General features: G+C 46.5%; 2 protein-coding genes across 7 annotated transcripts in view; both read right to left on the bottom strand.

Annotated features, from left to right (window-relative positions):
• Nucleotides 1–4,304: 4,304 nt before the first annotated feature.
• On the bottom strand, nucleotides 4,305–6,618 carry GP1BB (glycoprotein Ib platelet subunit beta). Of its 3 annotated transcripts, none has more exons than XM_048514691.1 (2): nucleotides 6,547–6,618; nucleotides 4,305–5,349 (listed from the first exon to the last, which is right to left on the bottom strand). In XM_048514691.1, exons 1-2 carry the CDS (start codon nucleotides 6,584–6,586, stop codon nucleotides 4,751–4,753), a joined length of 639 nt encoding a protein of 212 aa, XP_048370648.1. In that variant the 5' UTR covers nucleotides 6,587–6,618; the 3' UTR covers nucleotides 4,305–4,750. The 3 variants fall into 3 exon arrangements, with proteins under 3 accessions (XP_048370648.1, XP_048370649.1, XP_048370650.1); XM_048514692.1 differs by having other exon boundaries at nucleotides 4,305–5,344; nucleotides 6,547–6,603; XM_048514693.1 differs by having other exon boundaries at nucleotides 4,305–5,365; nucleotides 6,547–6,560.
• Nucleotides 6,619–16,783: 10,165 nt separating this feature from the next.
• SEPTIN5 (septin 5) overlaps nucleotides 16,784–21,556 on the bottom strand; it is an 85,352-nt gene continuing 80,579 nt past the window's right edge. For all 4 annotated transcript variants that reach the window (XM_048513743.1, XM_048513741.1, XM_048513742.1 and 1 more), the window contains 2 exons: nucleotides 19,289–19,391; nucleotides 16,784–18,971 (listed from right to left, as the gene is read on the bottom strand). In XM_048513743.1, coding sequence (XP_048369700.1) covers nucleotides 18,915–18,971; nucleotides 19,289–19,391 — 160 coding nt within the window. In that variant the 3' untranslated portion in view covers nucleotides 16,784–18,914. The remainder of the gene's footprint in view (nucleotides 18,972–19,288; nucleotides 19,392–21,556) is intronic.

The following is a 21,556-nucleotide window of genomic DNA, read 5'->3' as shown; positions in this document are numbered from 1 at the left end:
AAAAAAAATCAGAATATAGGTTGCTCTTTCCAAACAGGTCAGGCTCAGAGCGGCTTACATCATACAATCACAGATTAAAACATATTACACAATTAAAACCATACAAAAATCATCATTGGCAACATAAAATAGGGAGGGTCTTGGCACACATCGCAAACGTTGGAGCGTTGAATATTTATTTATTTATACTTTGGGCTTCTAGACCGCCCCATCCCCGAGGTCGCTCATTGGTCGCTCATTGGAAGTCAGAAAAGTCAAACATCCATGAAAGTTCTTTGATTTAGTAATTAGGGTTACCAACCTCCAGATGAGGCCTGGAAATCTCTTGGAATCATAACTGATCTCCAGAGAGCAGTTCCTTGAGAGAAAATAGCTTCTTTGGATGTGAACACTATAGCATTATACAGAGGTGGGATCCAGCAGGTTCTCACAGGTTCCCGAGAGTAGGTTACTAATTGGTGATTTTGCCACGTGATTTTTGCCTTAGTTACGCCCCTCCTCTCAGCAGTAGCGCGCAGAACTTGGAGCAGTCTAGCAGGAGGTGCACCGGCGTGCGTGGCAGCCTGTGCCTGCATGCATTCGTTTCCCGCCCAAGGACCGGCGCAGTGGCTGCGTCCTTGCCACAGCCCCGCCCAGGAATGCCCCGCCCCCAGAATGCCCGGCCACAGCCCCGTCGTGCCCCGCCCTGCCCCATTGGCGCTACGCCACAGTTTGAATCCCACCACCATGGGAAACTGTTACTAAAATTTTTGGATCCCACCACTGGCATTATACCACATGAAGATCCCCCACCTTTCCCAAACTCCACTCCCAAATCTCCAAGAATTTTTCAGGCTAGAGCTGGTAACCCCAATTTGTATTGCAGATACAGCTGTGGTGTGCAAGGAAATAGTGGCACCCATGGGTGAAGGATACAGGAATGGTATACAGACCTTCAGTTATGGACGGCATGGGTGGGAATCGGTTCACTCTGCCAAAATATAACTTTCTCTGCCATTGAACTATTGGGAACCCCCCCCCCCCCCCCACCGACAAAAAAGCCTATTATAAAATAACCATCCAGTGCAAAGGGAAGTACATTTATCCCCTAGCCGCGGCATGCAAAGGTTTTGTAATTCATCCCCCTCGTCTACAGGAATCCAGACGGCTGATAATCAAATATAAAAATTGTCATGTGAAAAGGTACAAAACAAGCCAAGGTAAGTGGCTTCATTTCGCCAGCCGGGCTTTCCACAAAAGGATCATGGCGCTGCATATAAGGAGGCCATTGTCCTGGAAATAAAATCTCCATTTCACCTTTCTTCTCTGGCCATGATCAATAGGAGGAAATTAAAGTCTCCTTGTGGGGGGAAAAATTAGTCTGCTAACATGGTGATGAAAGATCAGGTAGACCAGGAGAGAAGAGAAAGCTCGGATTAGGTTGGAGTGTCATCTCTTGGACGCAGAGAGGAAGTGCAGGCAAGGAGCCTACGCAGATTCATGACAGAAGTCTGAAAACCAGCAAACTGATGACCAAACCAGACAAGATTATTTTTGATGGGTTGAGCCTGAGCTCTGTGCACATAACCCCCCCCCCCAGGCCATCATGATTCAGGTAAATGGCGAGTGGAGAGGTGGATGGCCCTTTCCCCATGCCATGGGGCCTTTCCCCATTTACCTTAAGCCCCGTGCTACTCTCCTCAAGTAGCGCGCGGTCCCCCGACACTCCCCACGACAGGGGCGGCGACAGCGCAGCCGCCCCAACGCTGCCGCTGTCGCGCCCCCTCAGCATGCAGCATCCCTGGCGCTCTTGTAAAGGGCGCCTTTTGATGACCCCACGCTCTGTGGGGATGCCCGGGCGCACGCCAGGGATGCCGCGCGCTGAGAGCAGTGTGCGGCATAGGGGGGATCCTAGAGAGTGGGGAAAGGCCCATGGTCAAGATACAAATCAGGGACCTGATTTGTTCCCAGCTGCATTGTATCACACCAACAGTATGCAAGGCAGGTCCGAAAAACTCAGTTCCCAGCTGTGAAAAATCATCTCATCTCATTCGGCCCAGAGACATTGCCTGGCAAATGTACCTTCATCAGCCTCCCCTATTATATGGGAGAGGAACCCCTGATTGAATCGCCTGATAAGTTTTTGTCAACATTTAGCTTGAAGACAATGCTGAGAAGCTTGGTATCTGTGCAATAGCTGCTTGTTAGAGTTGCAGCTGCCGTTTGGGAAAAATCTGGAGAATATCTGGAGATTTGGGGGTGGAGCTTGAGGAGGTGGGAGCTTGTGGGAAAAGGGGTATGGGGAAGAAGAAGAAGAAGAAGAAGAAGAAGAAGAAGAAGAAGAAGAAGAAGAAGAAGAAGAAGAAGAAGAAGAAGAAGAAGAAGAAGAAGAAGAAGAAGAAGAAGAAGAAGAAGAAGAAGAAGAAGAAGCAGCAGCAGCAGCAGCAGCAGCAGGAGTTTGGATTTATATCCCACCTTTCTCACCTGCAAGGAGACTCAAGGTGGCTTACAAGCTCCTTTCCCCTCCTCCCCCCACAATAGACACCTTGTGAGGTAGGTGGGGCAGAGAGAGTTCCGAAGAACTTTGACTAGCCCAAGGTCACCCAGCAGGAATGTAGGAGTGCAGAAACACATCTGCCTTCATAGCTCAAGTGGCAGAGCGGGGGAATCAAACCCGGTTCTCCAGATTAGAATCCACCTGCTCTTAACCACTACACCACACTGGCTGTCACTGGGGTACGATACCATACAGTCCACCCTCCAAAGCATCCATTTTCTCTAAGGAAAGTGTTCTCTATAGTTTGGAGATGAGGCGTATCTCTGGGAGTTGCCCGGGTCCCACCTGCAATCTGGTATCCCTTGTACAAAAGTTGGAATATTCACTAGATGGGAGTCTGCACTTTGCCCAAGCTGATGGAACAAGCAAATGAAAAATGCTGGGAATTTTAGAAATCACTGAATCTCCTTTTTGAGACTCCCTCCTTCTTAGGTCATGGTAAAACGAAGGATAAATCACACCTACCTGAATAAGGACTTTTCACATCAGCGCCCCTTCCTGCCCACCCCACAGGCAAATGACCATGACAGACGTGAGGCTGTGTTCGCACTGTAGCCTAGAGATGAGTGGAGAAGTGCAGGCTGTAGATTTATGGACCGGCTGCCTCCTGGGGCTTACAAATCATTCTAGGCCCTGGTGTGATTCATTATCGTGTCGTTGGAGCTGTTTGTACTCGGTGGGAGGTGAAAAGGGTGCCCGGAGGACTTTTAACCTTGAATGTGCCAAGCTGTAACGGTGCCAGTGGAAAGAGAGAATTTTTTTCTGGGTGGAAGGTTGCCAGGACAGTAGGTTCTCATAAGCTCCCGCTGTCCTGATCTATCAAGGGCAGCTTCAGTTGCTACCCGTGTTAAATTATCAGCTGCATTTTGTTCCCTTTTTTCTCATTTCAGGAATTAGGAGGGAGTGGATTTCTTCAGTTCTCTGTCTTTCTCAGAGATGAAGGAATCTACTCCTTTCTCATTCCTGAAATGCAAAGTGTTGGAAAGTGAAGGACTTTACACTGTTACGCTGTTTCCTGCCTCAACCTACAGAGGGGGCTTTACTAGAGAGCTAGTGGCTAGATAGGGACCTAGGGATTTGATACCTTTACTCTATCATGCTGGCTCTATCCCTTTGATGTTAGACTGATACCCTCAGGGACTTCCTTCCTTCCAGCTTCTTCCTCGACCCCTTCTCCTACCATGCCTAGAGAGAGGATGGATGCTCCACGCATCCATCTCCATCCAGCTAGATTAGAATAGCATAGTGACTCTATCTACCTACCTTTCTATCCAGAATGGAGTTCACTAATAAATACTCTTTTTATTAGACTAGAAACTACAACTGACTCCGACTTTCTTTTGTGTAAGCTTGCCGCACATTGGGATCCATCACGCACGCACGCACGCGAGGTAAGGCTTCTGCTGTGTTCTAGCCACCTGTGCCGCTCTGCTAACTACGAATAGGGATAATCTCCAACTACCAGGAGCACTTATCCCAACACAAAGAAGGGGGATCAAACTACAGCTAAAATTTAATGGCCAAACCGAGGCTATCACACTTTGGTCACATTTTGAGAAGACAAGACTCACTGGAAAAGACAATAATGCCCATAAAAGTTGACGGCAGCAGGAAAAGACACCGCATGGCGTGGATTGACTCAATCAAAAAAGGCAAGGCCCTCAGTTTGCAAGACCAAGGCCATTAACAATGGGATGTCTTGGAGGTCATTAATTCATAAGCCGTACAGAAGTTGGAAGCGACCTGATGGCACTTGTGATGGAAAGAGAGTCTATGTATACTTTTAAACTACTGTTTATTAAGGTTATTTTTATGCCATCTTTCCATACAAAACTTATTCACAAAAAATAATATCCCAGATACAGGGCCAACTCCTGGAGTAAAGGGAACACAGCTTATGGTGTACCTTCAACAGGCAAGGTCAGTCATTCATTAGCCACAATTTTTCCTTTTTGTGAAGAAAGGCTAATTGATCCTTTGAGTCAGCCGCAGAACCAAATGCCAACTGTCCTGTGAAACTGCTAGTTTTTGCCATTCTGCAACTCTTCTCAGGAAAATCTGTCCATTTAAAAAACAGATCTGCCAAATCCTGTGTAGAACAGCAACATCCTACATAAAGCTAGGGAGATAGCTGCCAAAATAAATGATTTCTTTGGGCTGAGAGGTTTGATGGTAAAGCAGCTATGCTACAGAATGTTGAGTTCCTAGGCTCAATCAATGGTGATGGGAAATTGGCCATTGACTGACATCCTCATACAACTCAGTGTTTGCTCTCCAGGCAACTTTTGCCAGCCTTCGGAACCTCCTCAGGTAACAGATGATAGAGAAAAGCAAAATGGCTTGCACAAGGATGAAGATGAAAAGGCAGATCTGGGTGATGAATGCCATGCTGCAGTACCAAGACTGGCACGTGGCGATGATCTCATCTTCTGATAAATAACTGATGATCCTGCCTTGTAGGTGGGGTGGGGAGGAGCACATCACATTCCGGTAGAGGGTGCGGTTCTGTTGCCATTGGAGCCAAGTGCGCAAATAGAGAATGTCACAGTCACATTCCCAGGGATTTCCCCACAGGTAGACCATCTGGAGGTCCTTCAGGTTGTCAAAGACCCCGTTGGGGATGGAGGTGAGATAGTTGTTGGTGAGGTACAGCTGGACGGTTGAAGAACTGAAAGAGGTGGGAATGGTCTCTTCTGTGAGATCCTTCGAGCTGCAGTCAATGATGTTAGCAGCGCAACGGCAGGGTGGAGGGCAGGTGGGGGCCACGAGAGGCAGAAACCCAAGGAAGAACCAGAGGAACGTCATCTTCTGCACTGAAACACACAAAGCCTTAGACAGAGCCAGTAATGCTTGGAAAGACGCAAGAGGGTGTAGAAGCGACAGAGAACTGCTCTTGAAAATTAACTGGACCGTGTCCCCTTGGGAGCAAAGGCAGGGTATAAATGAAGTCAAAAATAAACATATACTATCACTGATTCATTTGTTTCTCGTTCTATAGGACCAATGTAAGAGCAGTTGGATTTATTACAAAAGAAAGCATCAGCCTAGCGGAGACCTTAATTGTATTTTGTCATATGGACATCCTACCCTAGGCTGAATCTGATTGGCGCGCTGGTCTTATCTCCTCTTAAAAGGTCCGCTGGTGAAAGATCTTGCCTGAGAGACCCCAGAGAGCTACTGCTCATCAAGGAGGCAGTCCTGACCTTGAGAGACCAATGGCCTAATTGAGTATAAGCCAGCATAAGTTGTTCATTTTGCAAAGTGTACATTTTTAGGGACGTTTGCACAACCACCCCAAATACACACTGACTGTTGTTTGCAATTGTTGCGTGATTCTTAATTTCTAACTCCATGTTCCAGCCAGCTAAAGCTAGAAACTTTCAGTTCTCATTCTATGCCCTTGCTGACTCTGTTCTACATACTGACACATGCACAAAATCCCCCCTTTTTTCCCACTGGAGTTATGCTATGTTCTCCCAAGTTCTACTGATCTCTAATTTCAAGAGATACATCCAACTCCCAGGGTTGCCCCATCAACTAGCAGCCTTGGACTATTACCTCCCTATTATCCTACTACAACCTCTTCAACAAAGGAACAGATGAGCAGCAGCCATAACGCTGCATTAATAACTACTGCGCTGTGACCGCTGCGTCCCTTGCAACGTCCCACCATTTTGGAAGGCAGCTTAGTCTTGGATCAAACAGAAATACAATGCATGAGCCTTGGTGTTTCCAGTTAAAGTCCCTGGCATGTCCAATTAGCTGGGCTGGAGAAGATTTCGGAGAGACAACATGGCCATTCAGATCAGACAGAACATGGCTAGATGGACCAATGGTCTGACCCAACAGGAAGCCATTTCCTCCATGATCCTGGAGTGCCCTTTTTGGATTTCACAGTATAGTCCTTTGGAGTTGCTGCCAGAACATGGATTTGAATGGAACTTCCTAACAATGCCACCCATCCAGTGCCACCCATCTATCCCAACAAAGAAAAAGGACCCCAGACTTACCGCTGTCAATTCGTTTCTCTCTGAAACAAGAAGCAAACATTGCAGGCAGGCAATGCGAGAAGCAGCTCTCCAACAGCTGAGCAATCCTGATAATGTCCCAGCATGGGCCGGAAAGATAAGGGGACGCCTCTTCCTACTGAATCATCCTTTGGCGGCTACACAGTGTTGTCATGCTAGCTGGGTTTTATTTATTCATATTTTAAACCCAACCTTGGGAGTGGGCACATCATTCTCTTTTCCTTCATTTTATCCTCACAAGAACTCTGTAAGGTGAGGCTGAGAGAGCAAACCTGGTTCCCCGTGAGGATTCACAGACCTAGAGAATGGGACCAGGTTCAGGTGGGGTTTCCTTTGCAGACGTGGGAGATTCCCTCCAGGTTTTCAGAAAAATGTGGGGAGAACACCCCCCCCCCTGGATTGCGGGGTTAACTCTCTTCAAACAGAAGAACTCTGCCTGTGCAATTTTGGTCTTCCAGTTTGTAGTCTGACATCCTAGGACTTAGCAACGTGGGCAACCAGGTTACCAAGTGCTTCTTACCTACTGGCTGCAGTTAACTTTCCAATGGAGGACAGGGCTGCATGCAATGCACAACTAAACGTTGTGGCACGGTTTGTTGGCAGCAGTCTCCAAAGTTTGCTGATCACACCTCTCACTTTAGCACCTTTTCTGGGTCAAAGAAAGCACCTGTAAGGGTCCACATTGTACAAGCCCACGCTATAAAACCATGCACTGCAGTGCACCGTCTATTGCTCTGCAGAGATGCATTGATGCACCGCCTTCACCAGAGCTGCCATGAGCAACATATAGCAAAGGGATACAATGAGCACCCTCCTCTCAAAGTGGGGCCATTGTGAAGCCAGACTGGCCACTGTGTTATGGCCTTAACAGGGGAAGGGGATTTGGGATAGGATTCTCCACCAGCTGCTAAAAAGTGTAACAGCACACATATAGTTTTTAAAAGTAGCAAGGGGGAATGAACTCACATTGGCAGATCAGGAGAGGGGCCAAGAGGAGATCTTTTAGACTTTATGATACGGGGAAGGAATTCTGGCAATGAATATTCCACAGAGAAGCAAGAGTCCAAATTGAATTTAAATGTTTTATATAAATTTGTTTAAAAATACACACACTCAGTAAGACACAAAGGCACATACATTCAAGTTTCCTAGGATATAAACAGGTTTGAAAGATAGATTGGATGATAGAAATGGAGGGGGGTTTTTCAGGGTAATACGTTACCTAAATTCAGCTTGAAGAAGATCTTGTAGGAAGGCAAAGGATTTCAAATGACCAGCATCTGAATCCAGGCGAAGGACGATATCGTGTCTCAACCCAACCAGTCCAAGAGAGGCACAGGCCAGAATTGAGCACATGTGTTGGGGTGAACTGAACTTTTATACCCTTTTGCCCAGGAAGGGGCTGGAATAAAGTGAGTTTTAAGTTTTATTTTCTAAATCCCTCTGGAATTTCCCATGCTGGACTTTGGGGGTGCTGAGGTCATTGAAGTCATCTCATCTACTGCTAAACCCGTGACAATGGGGCCATTTGCTCTTAATAGCTTTATGCAAAGTAACTCTTACAGTCTCTGCCTTCAGCATTCAGATTCTGAATGAGGCTGATTGATTCAGGATGGGATAAGTGGTTTTAGGAGAGTCATCACAAAGGGAAGGAAATGCAGAGAAGTAACTTATTTGTTGTTGACCTGAGTTCCCAGAAGAGATAGGGAAATGACAGTATCTGATAGCAAGTTGGCTTTAACAGTTTCTATAGCAAGGTGTGGTAATCAAGCATTCTAGTGACTCAAATGAGGCCTCCAAGTTATGCTGGAGTAACTCATTATCTTAGCTTTTGTTAAAGTAGTTTTGACCTTTTGACATACTGCTACCTACACCCATAGGAGTGCTTTTGGCAACTGGCTTTTGCCAATATGATTTTAAAGCAGAAATATATATAAATAATATTCTGGGGGTCCTTTGGGTCGTTACAACTGGTACTGGATCGCAGTCGCACGCTCATTATCCCCTGCACCATTCCCATGTGGGAAATGAGCTTCCACGGTATTGCACAGACGATTCCTGTCTTCCTCTGATAAACTGGCAACCACAAGCACATGCTGCCCTTAATAAAAAGGAAGGTTTTACCACATCTCGTGCAAGAAGGAAGCGTGCTAGGGAAGAGATTCGCAGAGCCATGCGTCTCTAGGTTTGGCAGGGATCCTGGGCAAAATGATCTTCTGGGGACTCCTTCACACATGCACACACCTCAGATATGTGTTGGGAGAACCACACCTGGTGCGTGTGTTTCCCTTGAAAAGTAGCAGAGCGGCACAGAGGCTGAACACAGGGAAGCTTACCTGGGCACACACGCGTGGCTGAGCTTGCTAGAGAGAACTTCAGACACAAAAGAAAGTCAGAGTCATGTGTAGTTTCTAATCTAATGAAAAGAGTATTTATTAGTAAACTCCATTCTGGATAGAAAGGTGGAGAGTTAGGTTCACTATCTAGTCTAATCTAGCTGGACGGAGGCGGATGCGTAGGAGACACATCCTCTCCCTAGGCATGGTGAAGGTAAGATGGAGAGGGTCGAGAAGAAGGCGGAAGCAAGGGAGGAAGTCGCTAAGAGTACACCTACATCAAAGGGATAGAGTCAGCATGATAGAGTAAAGGTGACAAATTCCTAAGTCCCTATCTAGCCACTAACTTGCTAGTAAAAAACCCCTCTGTAGGATGAGGCAGGAAACAGCGTAAAGTCCCTTTCTTCCAGCAATATGCACACACATACTTGCCTTTTCTTGCTGGAGAATGAAGTGGAGTATCGCTGTAGAGTTCCCTCAAGATAAGTCAGGATTGAGGATTCTTCAGGGTGGTTGAGAGACCAATTGGCCATGCCAGCAGGGGCTGATGGGAATTGTAGTCCATGAACCTCAGGAGAGGCAGAGTTGGACACCCCCGCCCTAGAGAAAATGGGTGGTTTGAAGGGCGGACTCCATGACATTGTGCTCCAGTGAGGTTCCTGTCATCCTCAGGCTCCACCCCCAAATTTCCAGGAGTTTCCCAACCTGGATCTAGAAACCCAATCCCCATCCCTAGACTACCCAAATCTTGTCATATCTCAGAAGCTAATCAGGGTTGGCCCGGTTAGTCCTTTCATGAGAGACTGTGCAGCAGTAGCAACCATCGGTGTCATTTGGCACTACAGTGAGGTCATGACTCCATAGTAGAACATCTCATTTGCATGCATGTCACAATCTGCACTTATCCCATTTCTGTATAACAATCTAACTGATGCTCTTAAGATACCTATGCTTTTGAACAACATGGATCCCACAGTGTGTGAGAATGTAGCAAAATTTCTGCTAACAATAATAGACGTAAGTCTAGATGAATACCAACCAATGTCTATGTATTATGACCACATATAGCCAGCAGTAATTTTGCTAGCTTCTGTCAGTATCCGATGTCGTTTAAGTGAGTTAACTTAGCTGAAGGAATGTCCTATAGTCACAGAAGGACCATGTATATATTTTAGTATTTAGTATTTTAGTACCAGTGTCTATAATTGTGAGCAATAATGGGCAAATTTTGTATGCTGATTTTGTATGTTTATTTTATGCCAATAAAGGCTTGTGACTGGCATGCAGATGGTCCCGGGTTCAATTCCTGGCTTCCCCACTCAGAATGACCAGAAAGCACATGATGCGGAAGACCTCTGCCTGAGACACTGGGCAGCCAATGTCAGTGAGAGGAGGCAACACCGACCTGCAACCAGAAGGGTATTTTGGCAATCCCACCAGGTAAAAAGACTGAACAAGGAGACCCTGCAATTTTATTTTATTTTTGTACTTCTTTGTAACCTGGAAGGTAGGCCTCTGTAATGTGGAGCCTGTGGCTGCTCTGGAACAGAATACAACAACATGCTTCTATTAAAGTGGTACACTATTAATAGCATCTTATAACACCATTTCTATACGCAGACTAGCTCTATATTTTCCACCAGAGATGCTGCTGATAACAATTTGTGACTTTTGAAACATTGCCTCACTTCATAAGGAGACTTCTAAGATAGATACTTGATAGTTGTCAGGCCCCTGATAGTCCTGCCATGTGTTGCTGTCCTCATCCTCATTGTTTCTCTCGTCGGGAGACTGGGTACCGATCTAGCTTTATGTATAATCAAACATTCTTGCTTCCCACTAGTTCTTCCCACATTTATCACCACCCAGGACCTCTGAGTGAGAAGCTGCATTCCACGCTAGAGACAAGTGGACTCCTCTGCTCTGGGAACTGAGTTCCGTAATTATGTAAGCAACCAATGATGTTCAATGTATTGTCGAAGGCTTTCACAGCCGGAATCACTGGGGTGCTGTGTGGTTTCCAGGCTGTATGGCCGTGTTCTAGCACTTTAGTATGGTAAGCCATGTCTTTCTCCATTTTACTGTAGGTGAAGTTGTCAATTTTATCCCAGTCTCGGGCACTCATCTTTTGGCTGGTGTTAATATGGAGGAATAATAGCTCCTTGTCTAAGTTTGCAAGTTCTTTGCGGGTCGTGCGGATTCTCTCACGTAAAAGCATATGTTCTAGGCGGTTATAGATACGGTGAGCCTGTGGAGTTTTGAAAGTCCTTTTGGCTGCAAGATCCTCTGAAAATCCTCTGAAGATGCCAGCCACAGATGCAGGCGAAACATCAGGAGAGAATGCTGCTAGAACACGGCCATACAGCCCGGAAACCACACAGCACCCCAACCAATGATGTTATTCTGTCTATTCTAAATGCTTATACCTGGCTTGGGAAGAGGGGGGCTACTTAACATATACCAATGCATAAGCCTGCAATGCCTTTCAGATCTGTCTATGGATCCCTATCAGTGGTGGGATTCAGCCGGTTCGCACCGGTACCTAATTTTTTGTTGAGTTTGGCAAACCGGTTGTTAAAAGCAGCTTCCAGAGTTCCGGAGCAGCTGGGTGCCTGGCTGCTCTGAGGCACTAAAAGCCCCGCCGCTCCCTCTCCCAGGGGAGGGGGAGCAAGGGGGCTTTCAGAGCAGCGGCAGCAAGGTCCCATTGCCCCACCCCCACAAGAAGTTCCTCCAGAGCAAGTAAGTGGGCAATGGGGGGCACACAGTGGAGGGGGGAGGGCAAACTAGTTGTTAAATTATTAGAATCCCACCGCTGATCCCTATGTGTTAACACCCCTGCTATAGAGCTCCAGTAAAGACTATCATTGCTAACTCTGAATTCTTCCATTGAGCCTATGGACACGGGACATGACAACTTGAGACTGCAAAGCACCAAACCCGGAGGGAGAGAAGTTCTACCACGGATATCAGTTTAATAGAATGATAAACAACAAGGATACATCTTTTAGTTGTTTTGTTTTTAATTTACTTCATCGATCAGTTCAGGTAGTAAACGTTATTCATAATAATAATAATAATAATTTTAATAAAATGGATATGTTTAAAAGATTCTGTCCTCTTCCACCACAATGACAAAATGTTCAACAGAAAATTTACAAAAAAAAGAGAGGGAGAGAGAGAGAGCGCAGTACAGAACAGCACGAGCAAGGTGTGGCGAGTGTCACAGAAGCACTAGCAAGCCGCAGGTACGACATGGCTGCAAAGACCGAGACGAGGAAGGCTGAGAAAGGCAGGTGCCGGCACACAGCACGGAGAACAAAACTCCAACATACGCACACACACGTATCACCCCCAGGAGAAAACAAATGCATGCGGAGCAATTAGCGAGAACGAGCACAAAGCAAGTACCGTTATGTGGCCGTCCACAGATCACAGGCGCAGTTGGCAGGTGGGCACCAAAGACCGTCTCAAGCCGTCTCCTCTCTCGTCAGGCCCAGTGAACCTGGGACCATTCCTGCCCCACATCCTGGTCGTGGAAGCTCTGGGTTTGGCTCCCCAGAGAGATTCCCCAACCGCAACAAACATGGGCCTTGGAGCATGTGTGTGCGTGACAGTGTAGAAGAGAACAGGAGTGTAAGGGGAAAGGAAAGGGGTGAGCCAATTTGCGTTCTTTTACCGTGGTGGCAAACCTTTGGCACTCCAGATGTTATGGACTACAATTCGCATCAGCCCCTGTCAGCATGGCCAATTGGCCATGCTGGCAGGGGCTGATGGGAATTGTAGTCCATAACATCTGGAGTGCCAAAGGTTCGCCACCACTGCTTTAGGATCCTCAAAAGGCAGGGCTGGCCAAGCCAGGCACTGAAGCCTACAAAACCTGACCTTTCCCCACAGAAAGCCCAAAGGAGGTGGCAGAAAGCGAACATGACGAGATCTTCTGTACTTCAAGGGCTGATGTGATTTTCCTCCATCAGATGGCGTCGGCCACAGGCATCCACAAAGCCCACTGTCTCTGATGCATTTCAGCGTTATCGGGAAGTAAAGCAGCATCCTTAAGGCAGTCTGCCAGTCCCCATCCCCGCAATCCAGCACTATTCTTGCAGGCGGTTGCCCAAAGATCCTCGCTAACAGCCCTGCAAGTTAAACCTGCTACTTCATGTGAAGGCCAAGAACAACTTCACTTTGGCCAGAGAGTTTCTTTTCTTTCTTTCTTTTTTCTCACAGTGATTCAGCTATACATCCCACCCAGAACGCTCCATGTTCATTTGGCTTGCAGACCTCTGTGATTCCCCCTCTCTTCCATTATCCCTTCAACAGAACAGCAATTACATCAGTAGTAAAGGTTTTTCTTTTTTGCTTTCCCCTAGCCTACAGATCCCACGTATTCTCAAAGCAGAACTCAGCCAGTGTGGGTTTGAGTTAGCTACTCCTCATTCTACATGCATCAAAGACCAGAAAGCGGCTCTGCTTTCTGCTGGTGTCTTGACTTTCTATAAAAATGCTGGGGTGAAGTCCAAGAAGAACCCCACGGCTATTTGGCTCAGCTGTGAACCCAGATCACCACTGAAATCATTGAATTAAAAAGTTGGAAGGGACCTAAAGATCATCCAGTCCACCGCTGCTCCATGCAGGACAACCAAAACATCCCTGATAAATAACCATTCAAGCTCTGCTTAAACACCTTCAAGGAGGGAGAACTTATCAAAAAGGTGCTGTTAATACAATGCTTGTATTCTTGTCCATTCTGATCTAAAAGGTTTGTGATGATTTGTGAATTTACAGGGAAAGATCGCCAGAATATCTTTTTCAGCCATTTCGCTACTCTTTTTTGTTTTTTTGTGGCGACCCCAATAGGATTTTCAAGGTAAGTGACATCCGAAGGTGGTTTGTCCTTACCTGTCTCTCTGGCTCATTCCCCACATGCAGAATAATGCACTTTCAAACTGCTTTCAGTGCTCTTTGAAGCTGTGCAGAATGGCAAAATCCACTTGCAAACAGTTGTGAAAGTGGTTTGAAAACGCATTATTTTGTGTGTGCGGAAGGGGCCTCTGTTATACACCTGAACTTCCTTGGAGGTCCCTCATCCAAATGCTTGGCAGGGTCAAGGCTGAGAGTGTGTGACTGGCCCAAGGTCACCCAGCTAGTTCACATGACATGAATAGGGATTCGAGTCTGGCTTTCTCAGATCCTAGTTCGATCCTTTAACCACTACACTCCTCCTCCTTTACGCAGCTGATGTTTTACCAGCATTTAAAAAACAAGTGTTGTCTCACAGACAACAGGGATCCCAAACAATCAAGGATCGGATAGCCCAGTCACTGCCAGGATAAGACACTCTGGCTAATGGACATGTTGGCCCTTGGGTTTGAGCCTCAGGATTTCTAATCCCCTTCTTAACTTCTTGACTCAGGCAAACCATCATTTACTATCACAACAAGAGCTGTAGCTCCAAGGGGGCGGGGGGCGCGCGATGCACCGGGGGGCGCCCCTGTGGGGGTGTGGTGAGGGTGTGGTGTGGTGTGGCGATCTGGGGTGGGACGGGGGCGTTCCAGGGCGGGACGGGGACGGAGGACGCACTGGGCGCTTTCCCCCCCTTGCTACGCCTCTGATCACAACTGAACTAACAAATCGGACTTTAAATTGCCCTCCGAACCAGGGCTGCAAATCCGCTTCAAGCTGTGGTTTCCAATTTTGGTGTACAGGCTAAGCACAGACTACAGTGCACCTATCTGACCACAGCAGTTCAATTCAGGGATCACCGTTTCATTCAGCTATGGTTAGTATGCCTGCATGAAGGTGGGCAGTAGCGTTAGCTGCGGTTAGTTAGGACATGGCAAAGCTAAGGTCTGAAGCCATGACTTGAAGCTGGTTCATTAACCACAGTCAATGGCTGAATCCTCACTTGGTTCTTGAACACAATGCAGGCTGGGTGACCCATCTGGGGTCTCTGCAGGGCAGGCAGAGGAACTAGCATTGCTTGAGATAAATTAGACGTTGAACGATGGCCTCCAACCAGTGGTGGGATCCAAAAAGTTTAAGTAACAGGTTCCCATGGTGGTGGGATTCAAACAGTGGCGTAGCGCCAATGGGGCTGGGCAGGGCATGACGGGGGCGTGGCCGGGCATTCTGGGGGCGGGGTATTGGTTGGTGGGGCTGTGGCAAGGATGCAGCCGCTGCACCGATCCTTGGGCGGGAAATGAATGCACGCAGGCGCAGGCTGCCACGCACGGCGGTGCACCTCCTGCTAGACTGCTTCAAGACCTGCACGCTACTGCTGAGAGGAGCGGCGTAACTAAGGCAAAAATCATGTGGCAAAATCACCAATTAGTAACCCCCTCTCGGCACACACAAATAATTAGTAACCTGTTCTCGGGAACCTGTGAGAACCTGCTGGATCCCACCTCTGCCTCCAACCTATAATTAAAAGTCTGTCAGATGACCAAGAGACAGCAGAGACAGCCCAACGTGGGACTGTGTTTTCAGTTCCCTCAGCCACCCCCAAGCACTGCAGTGAGGTTACAGAGGTTCCCTAGTCTCCCTTAAGAGTGTACTGTGTTATCAAGGATGGCCATATAATTGGCAACATTCTTCATTGGCTGCAAGGTTTAAAAAGCGCATAATCGGGGGGGGGGGGGGGGGGGGCACTGCCGCAAAAGGAACAATCCTTATCTCTATTCAGCAGTTCTCTCTGCTTTGTAGACAAAAGAGTCCGGAAGATGATAGACAGGAGGAAGGCCCAAAAGCTAGGGTGGAGGCTGGTGGAACTGTGAATGCCACGTAGCTATTGGTGAAGAGCAAAAAATAATTTTGCAAGGCCCAAGCAATGGTGTCGTCAAAATGGCAACGCATCGAGAACAGCCAGCCATGCATCCCAGGGGAAGCCAATCCATTTCCAGTCAGCTACCCTGCCCAGGTTAACTGCATGTTACATGTGGATGTTTTCCTGTGCACAGAAGCACATACACATCTTTTTTAAAAAAAAACAGTGTGGGGGGGAGTGGAATCTTGGAGCAAAGAGGTGTCAGAATGAGGGTTTGCTTAACCCTAATTTCTCCACTTCTTTGTTCTAAAACACCCAGCTCCACTCCACGCTCCGTGTTTTTGCAAATGCCCATTGAGACCCCTGCACAGCGGAGGAAGGGGAAGGTGGGTGGGAGATTTGGAATGTGGAAATGGAGGCAGGAAAAGCATTGTGCTCCTTTCCCCCCATTCCTTCTTGACTTTTCCCATCCACAAAGCTGCTTTCCTCTTTATGAAACACACACAAAAAGGGAGCAAGGAGTCTGTTGCAGACTGAGGGGCGTGACATGAGTGCTTTGGCTAAGATTCTCAAAGTGTGGGGCAGGCTCTCCAAATGAAGAGGCAGTCAGGATTCCTTTTAACTGCTGTTGATTCAACAGGTGCAGCTTTGCTTGTTCCGGCTGGAAGTCCTGCACTTGCCAAAATTTCAGTTTAAGTACATAAAAGGTCAGGAAGTTGTTTAAAAGACCACTAAATATGAAATTGCTAAACATAAAATTGCTAAAACACAAAATTACAAATTAAAATAATCTACACTTGAAAAAGGCCCATATGCACACAATATCATAATTACAATTATCAATGTTTTTGATATTTAGCAGTTTTATATTTACTGGCCCCTTAAACAATTTCCTGACCTTTTAGATTTGTAGGGTTCTAGATTTGTAGGGTTACGTTTGTTTGTTAAAATTTCTACACAACCCGTAAAGGAGAAAAAGAGAGAAGAGTTTGGATTCATATCCCACCTTTCTCTCCTGTAAGAAGACTCAAGGTGGCTTACAAGCTCCTTTCCCTTCCTCCCCACAACAGACACCTTGTGAGGTAGGTGCGGGTTGAGAGAGTTCCGAAGAACTGTCACTAGTCCAAGGTCACCCAGCAGGAATGTCACACCAGATAAGCCCCGCCACTCAGGTGGAGGAGTGGGGAATCAAACCCAGTTCTCCAGATTAGAATCCACCTGCTCTTAACCACTGCACCATGCTGGAGCAGGCATGGAATTTGTAATGCAGGATGCGGTTAGGCCGTCAGATGCTGTCTGGTTCTCCTCAATCCTTTCAGGCTGCATCCCAACAGAAGTACCGGATAAGCCTGGACAAAAGAACTTGGAACCCTGAGATCCTTTGCTTCAAGTCAAGAAAAGGAAACAACGTATTACAAGCCCTGGAGCAAAGCTGGCTTGAAACTATGTGGGCACAATCTATAAAATCCAGTCTATCCAAGGAAGCGACTGCTATGCCCTGTAGACTCCTCCCTCTCTGATGGCCATTAATCATTTTCCACTTGTCTCTCATTCCCTATATCTCACTTAACAACCCTACAGCATTTCTTCTAGAAATGCCCAAGTTCTGTTTTAAAACACCCTTAGAATAAGGCCATATATGGAGCTGTCGATATAAAACAGGAACATGCGCACAAGTTGCAACTGAACTGCACACAGCAATTTGAGTTTTCTGTGTGTAAAATGTTATGCAAGATAGAAACGGTCCCTGGCAACAGGAGGACAGGGGGCATGCCCAGAAAGAATTGCCCCTTACAAATATTTTCAAAATCTCTTCCCTGCCAGTTTTCAACAGCTTTTGCTTGTATAGCAATACTTCCAATATCTACAATTGCACACTTCAGTTGCGGTCCCTGGGTGTTTTCTGCAGGTGTATTTTGCTTCCCACCTCACTGCTATGTTGTGGACTGTGTGATCGTCTGCATGAAGAAATGTGATTCTCGCATGTTGTTTTGCCCAGAGTCGAACTGCATCATGGATTTTGTAGTTGGTAAAGCTAACACATGTGCACACAACCTTAAACTACAAAATCCATGACACAGCCTGACTCAGAGCCAAGAGCAACAAAAAAACCCACACCAAACATTCCCACAATAAATGTTTGCACCAGTGGGCTTGACTGAAGCAATGCAATTTTCTTCAACCCACTTACAAAGTGCAACCTGAGGCTAGCAGAACTACTCAACTTGCTGCTGTGGGTACTCCGGGTGGAATTCAGTGACAGCCCTAAAGAAGATCCAAAACTGTTCCTTTGAAAAGTGCACCAGGGATATTCACTCAGCAGCAAATCCATTCATAATTTCCCCCGGGAATCCAATCTATGCTGTGTTTGGCAAGAGAGTGAACACAGACCAGCACGATGGAATGGCACAAATTCTGAGCTATTCCTTCCTTACTAATAGTAACACGCCATTCTGTGGTAGCCAATTCCACCTAGAACAGGGACAGCAGGAGTTGTTTCGTGGTAACAGCTGCCTGCTTCCTGCCCCCAAGTGCAAAAGAGCCTTGAGTTTCTTAGTAGGAAAAAAAACCCAGTTTGGAATGTTTCTGAGAATCTTTGGAAACCTCCTTCCAAATCCAACCAGCATTTACTTGAGGATCTACACACCTTTCTGCTTGTCCACTCCAAAGAGGTAGGAAAACTACAGAGTCTCCCAGGTGACAGGTGACACCGGAACTGTCTTGTGAACACTGGGTTCCAAGCCATCGTTGGCCTTGCATCCACTTAGAGAGGTGGTGGATAAATGGGGAGCTGGGGTGGGGGGAAGGGCAGGAGGAGGAGGAATACAGCACCTTGGTTAAGAGTAAACAAGTACGTGAATTTACAGAGTCCTCAACTTCATTAGCCATAGAAACCGTGACTTTAAAATACCAAGGAGTTCCCTAAACAAGACTTAGAGTACATCTGGGGAGAGAGTGAGAAATGGATGGGTTTTTTTTCTTTTTTAGAAAAGGAGAGAGAAATAGAATAGCCGGGTGCCTTTGAGGTTGTATCCTGAATGTGGGATGGGGCTTTCGGTGGCCTGACCTCTTTTCCCGTCCACCTCTCGGGCAACCCGCTGGCAGAGGGTGCTGCTATTGAATGAGAGAGGTTGCCGCTCCTGCGCACAAGTCCTTGCGCACAGGGGAAAGTCCTTCCTAGGGCGTCCACGATTTCCGCTGACCTGCTGGGGGTGGCGAGCCGGATTCCCTTTGCCCTCCCAGCCTGCTTCCTCTCATTGGTCTTGCATCTGTTGCTGCATTTTCTGCAGCATCTCCTGCATTCTTCGCAACTGCAACGAGACAAGAGGCAGCAGTGAGGCTGGCAAATATTAATAGCAGCAGTATTTATGAATGGCTCAGAAGGGACAGAGGTCCCTTCCACACATGCAGAATTATGCACTTTCAATCCACTTTCACAATTGTTTGAAAATGGATTTTGCTATTCCGCACAGTAAAATCCAGGTGCAAAGTACATTGAAAGTGAATTGAAAGTGCATTATTCTGCATGTGCGGAAGGGACCAGAACCACGCTGAACAGTTCCTGGGTTGACAAAGGGAGCTTTAACTCTCAAAACCTCCTGCCCCAAAAACCTTGCCGGTCCCTTACCTCTTCGTCCTTCATTTTGATCAACTTCTCTGTTTCAGCGTCTGGTGTAGGTAGAGGCAGAATCGGAATGGGGCTCTCTATCCTGTTGTCCTGAGTCAGCTTGCTAAAAGAATGACAAAAAGAAAGGGGGCAACTTTAGACCAAGCCGAACCACATCAGGGATCACGTTCAGTATGGAGGAGCGCAGACACGTGCGCACGCAAGGCAGCCAGACAGTCAAGAAAGCTGCCCCTGACCATTCTTACAGGAACCCTGGAACTTACATTTGAAGGCACCACAAGTCTGAGGCCTCTTCCGCACGTGCAGAATAATGCACTTTCAATCCACTTTCATAATTGTTTGCAAGTGGATTTTGCTATTCCACGCAGTAAAATCCAGCTGCAAAGTGCATTGAAAGTGCATTATTCTGCATGTGCAGAAGGAGCCTTAGTGATTCTTAGGATTTGTTTAAGGTTCTTCTGAGGTTCTGCTCTTGAGTCTGCCTAGCATTCTCCCCTTTCCCTTGAAAGCTTGTGCTGTATTGAGAAACACGCAATTTTGATCTCAAATATCTTAGTGACAGAAATAACTTCTCAGGTTGAGTGTCCATTTAGCATCAGTGGGTAAAACACTAGATTTCATCGGCAGAGTCTCACAAACCTAATGCAAGGCTTGCGATACAGAAGCACCCTTTCTGGGGGCTCCTTTCTGGTGCATGTTAGTTAAAGAATATTAGTGGAAATGGGCATGTTGAAGGCGTACTTTCAGGAACAGTCCAAGATCAGACAGTATACCAGTGTGAAAGCATCTTCCCTGTACACATTTTGATATTTTTATTTTAATTATTGCATTTAATTTCCTTTTATTATTAGGGCCATATGCTTTGTCAATGCAATTTATCTCTACAGCAAGGCAAATTCATATGCGAGGATTATAAATCTGCATTTAGGCATACCTTGAATAAGTGAATAAAAACACATATTTTTCACCTATACTTACAGACTCTTTTTAGATTAATTTTTTAAAGTAGAAATGGAACTAAAATCAAGAAATTGATCTGTGTATTGTCAACAGGTTGAAAAAAAAAGATTCCGCTGAGGATAAGCCTGAAAATGTTAGTTGCAGTTTTTTCATGAATAGCATTTGTTTTGCAAGCAGACAGTTTAGCAGACAGACACGAGCAGAGCCCGGCAGTCTCCCAAATCCGGTCCCGTAGGCAGTTGTCTAGGTGTGATGAGTCATCCAGCAGCTGTCCAGCTGTATAGGTGTGATGAATTACCTTCTCCTATTTGAGCCTGCCCATTTATTAAGATCAAGACCTGCTCCAGGTGCTACATTTGCTGCGGAGGTTGATGGAAACTGGGGGCAGGGCCTTTTCTGTGTTGGCACCCCTCTTATGGAATTCCCTCTTCTGCCTTCTAAGTGCCAACTGTTGCATTTTCACAGATCTGGGGCAAGTCTCTGTTCTCTGGATGCAAATTGTTTCCTTCTAACCTGCTTTGGAGACCTTGCAAAGACAAAAGCCTCAGTATAAATGTTGAAAACAACTAAAGACGAAACCCAGGGACTTTGGCCTTGGCAAGAAGAAGAGAAAGAGTTTGGATTTATATCCCCCCTTTCTCTCCTGTAAGGTGACTCAAAGGGGCTTACAATCTCCTTTCCCTTCCCCCCTCCCCACCACAACAAACACACTGTGAGGTGGGTGGGGCTGAGGGAGCTCTGAAGAACTGTGACTAGCCCATGGTCACCCAGCTGGCATGTGTCGGAGTGCACAAGCTAATCTGGTTCCCCAGATTAGCCTCCACAGCTCAAGTGGCAGAGCAGGGAATCAAACGCAGTTCTCCAGATTAGAGTGCACCTGCTCTTAACCACTTGTTGTTCTTGAAAGTGTAAAAATTGCTGTTCTGGGGCAGTATCCTCTTGAGAATTAGCACCGCTCACCACTAGGTGTCAGTCTAACAATTCATTACATTTCTTTCTTTTAAATTCCTCTTTCGACTTTGGGTATGTTAATTTTTTTTAGGGTTAAAGTCTTGTGGTTTAGTTTCAAAACACAAAACAGCATGCAACAGAAACCACTAGAAGATGCCATTTAAATCCAAATGCCATAAGCACCATGAACATGGACGGACCAAGCAAAGATGTTTTTTAAAAGATGTGATCCATTTGACGCTGAAGATAACTGACTGATATTAACATGCTGGTCATTCTTCCTCTTAGCTATCTCATACATTACTTATCATACCCTTCCTTCAAGAAGTTCAGGGTAGAGCACACAGTTCTCCTTTC

This window comes from Sphaerodactylus townsendi, linkage group LG13, assembly GCF_021028975.2.
Source record: "Sphaerodactylus townsendi isolate TG3544 linkage group LG13, MPM_Stown_v2.3, whole genome shotgun sequence".
Taxonomy (NCBI): Eukaryota; Metazoa; Chordata; class Lepidosauria; order Squamata; family Sphaerodactylidae; genus Sphaerodactylus; species Sphaerodactylus townsendi.
Note: the sequence above shows the minus strand (reverse complement) of the source record. Positions and strands in the feature narration are given on the sequence as shown.

What these genes read in the sequence shown, in the direction of transcription:
- GP1BB (XM_048514691.1), bottom strand. Translation starts at nt 6,586, where the DNA reads ATGTTTGCTTCTTGTTTCAGAGAGAAACGAATTGACAGCG. An exon ending in AGAGAAACGAATTGACAGCG is followed by an intron (nt 5,350 to 6,546) that starts GTAAGTCTGGGG and finishes TGTGTGTTTCAG; the next exon opens with TGCAGAAGATGACGTTCCTC.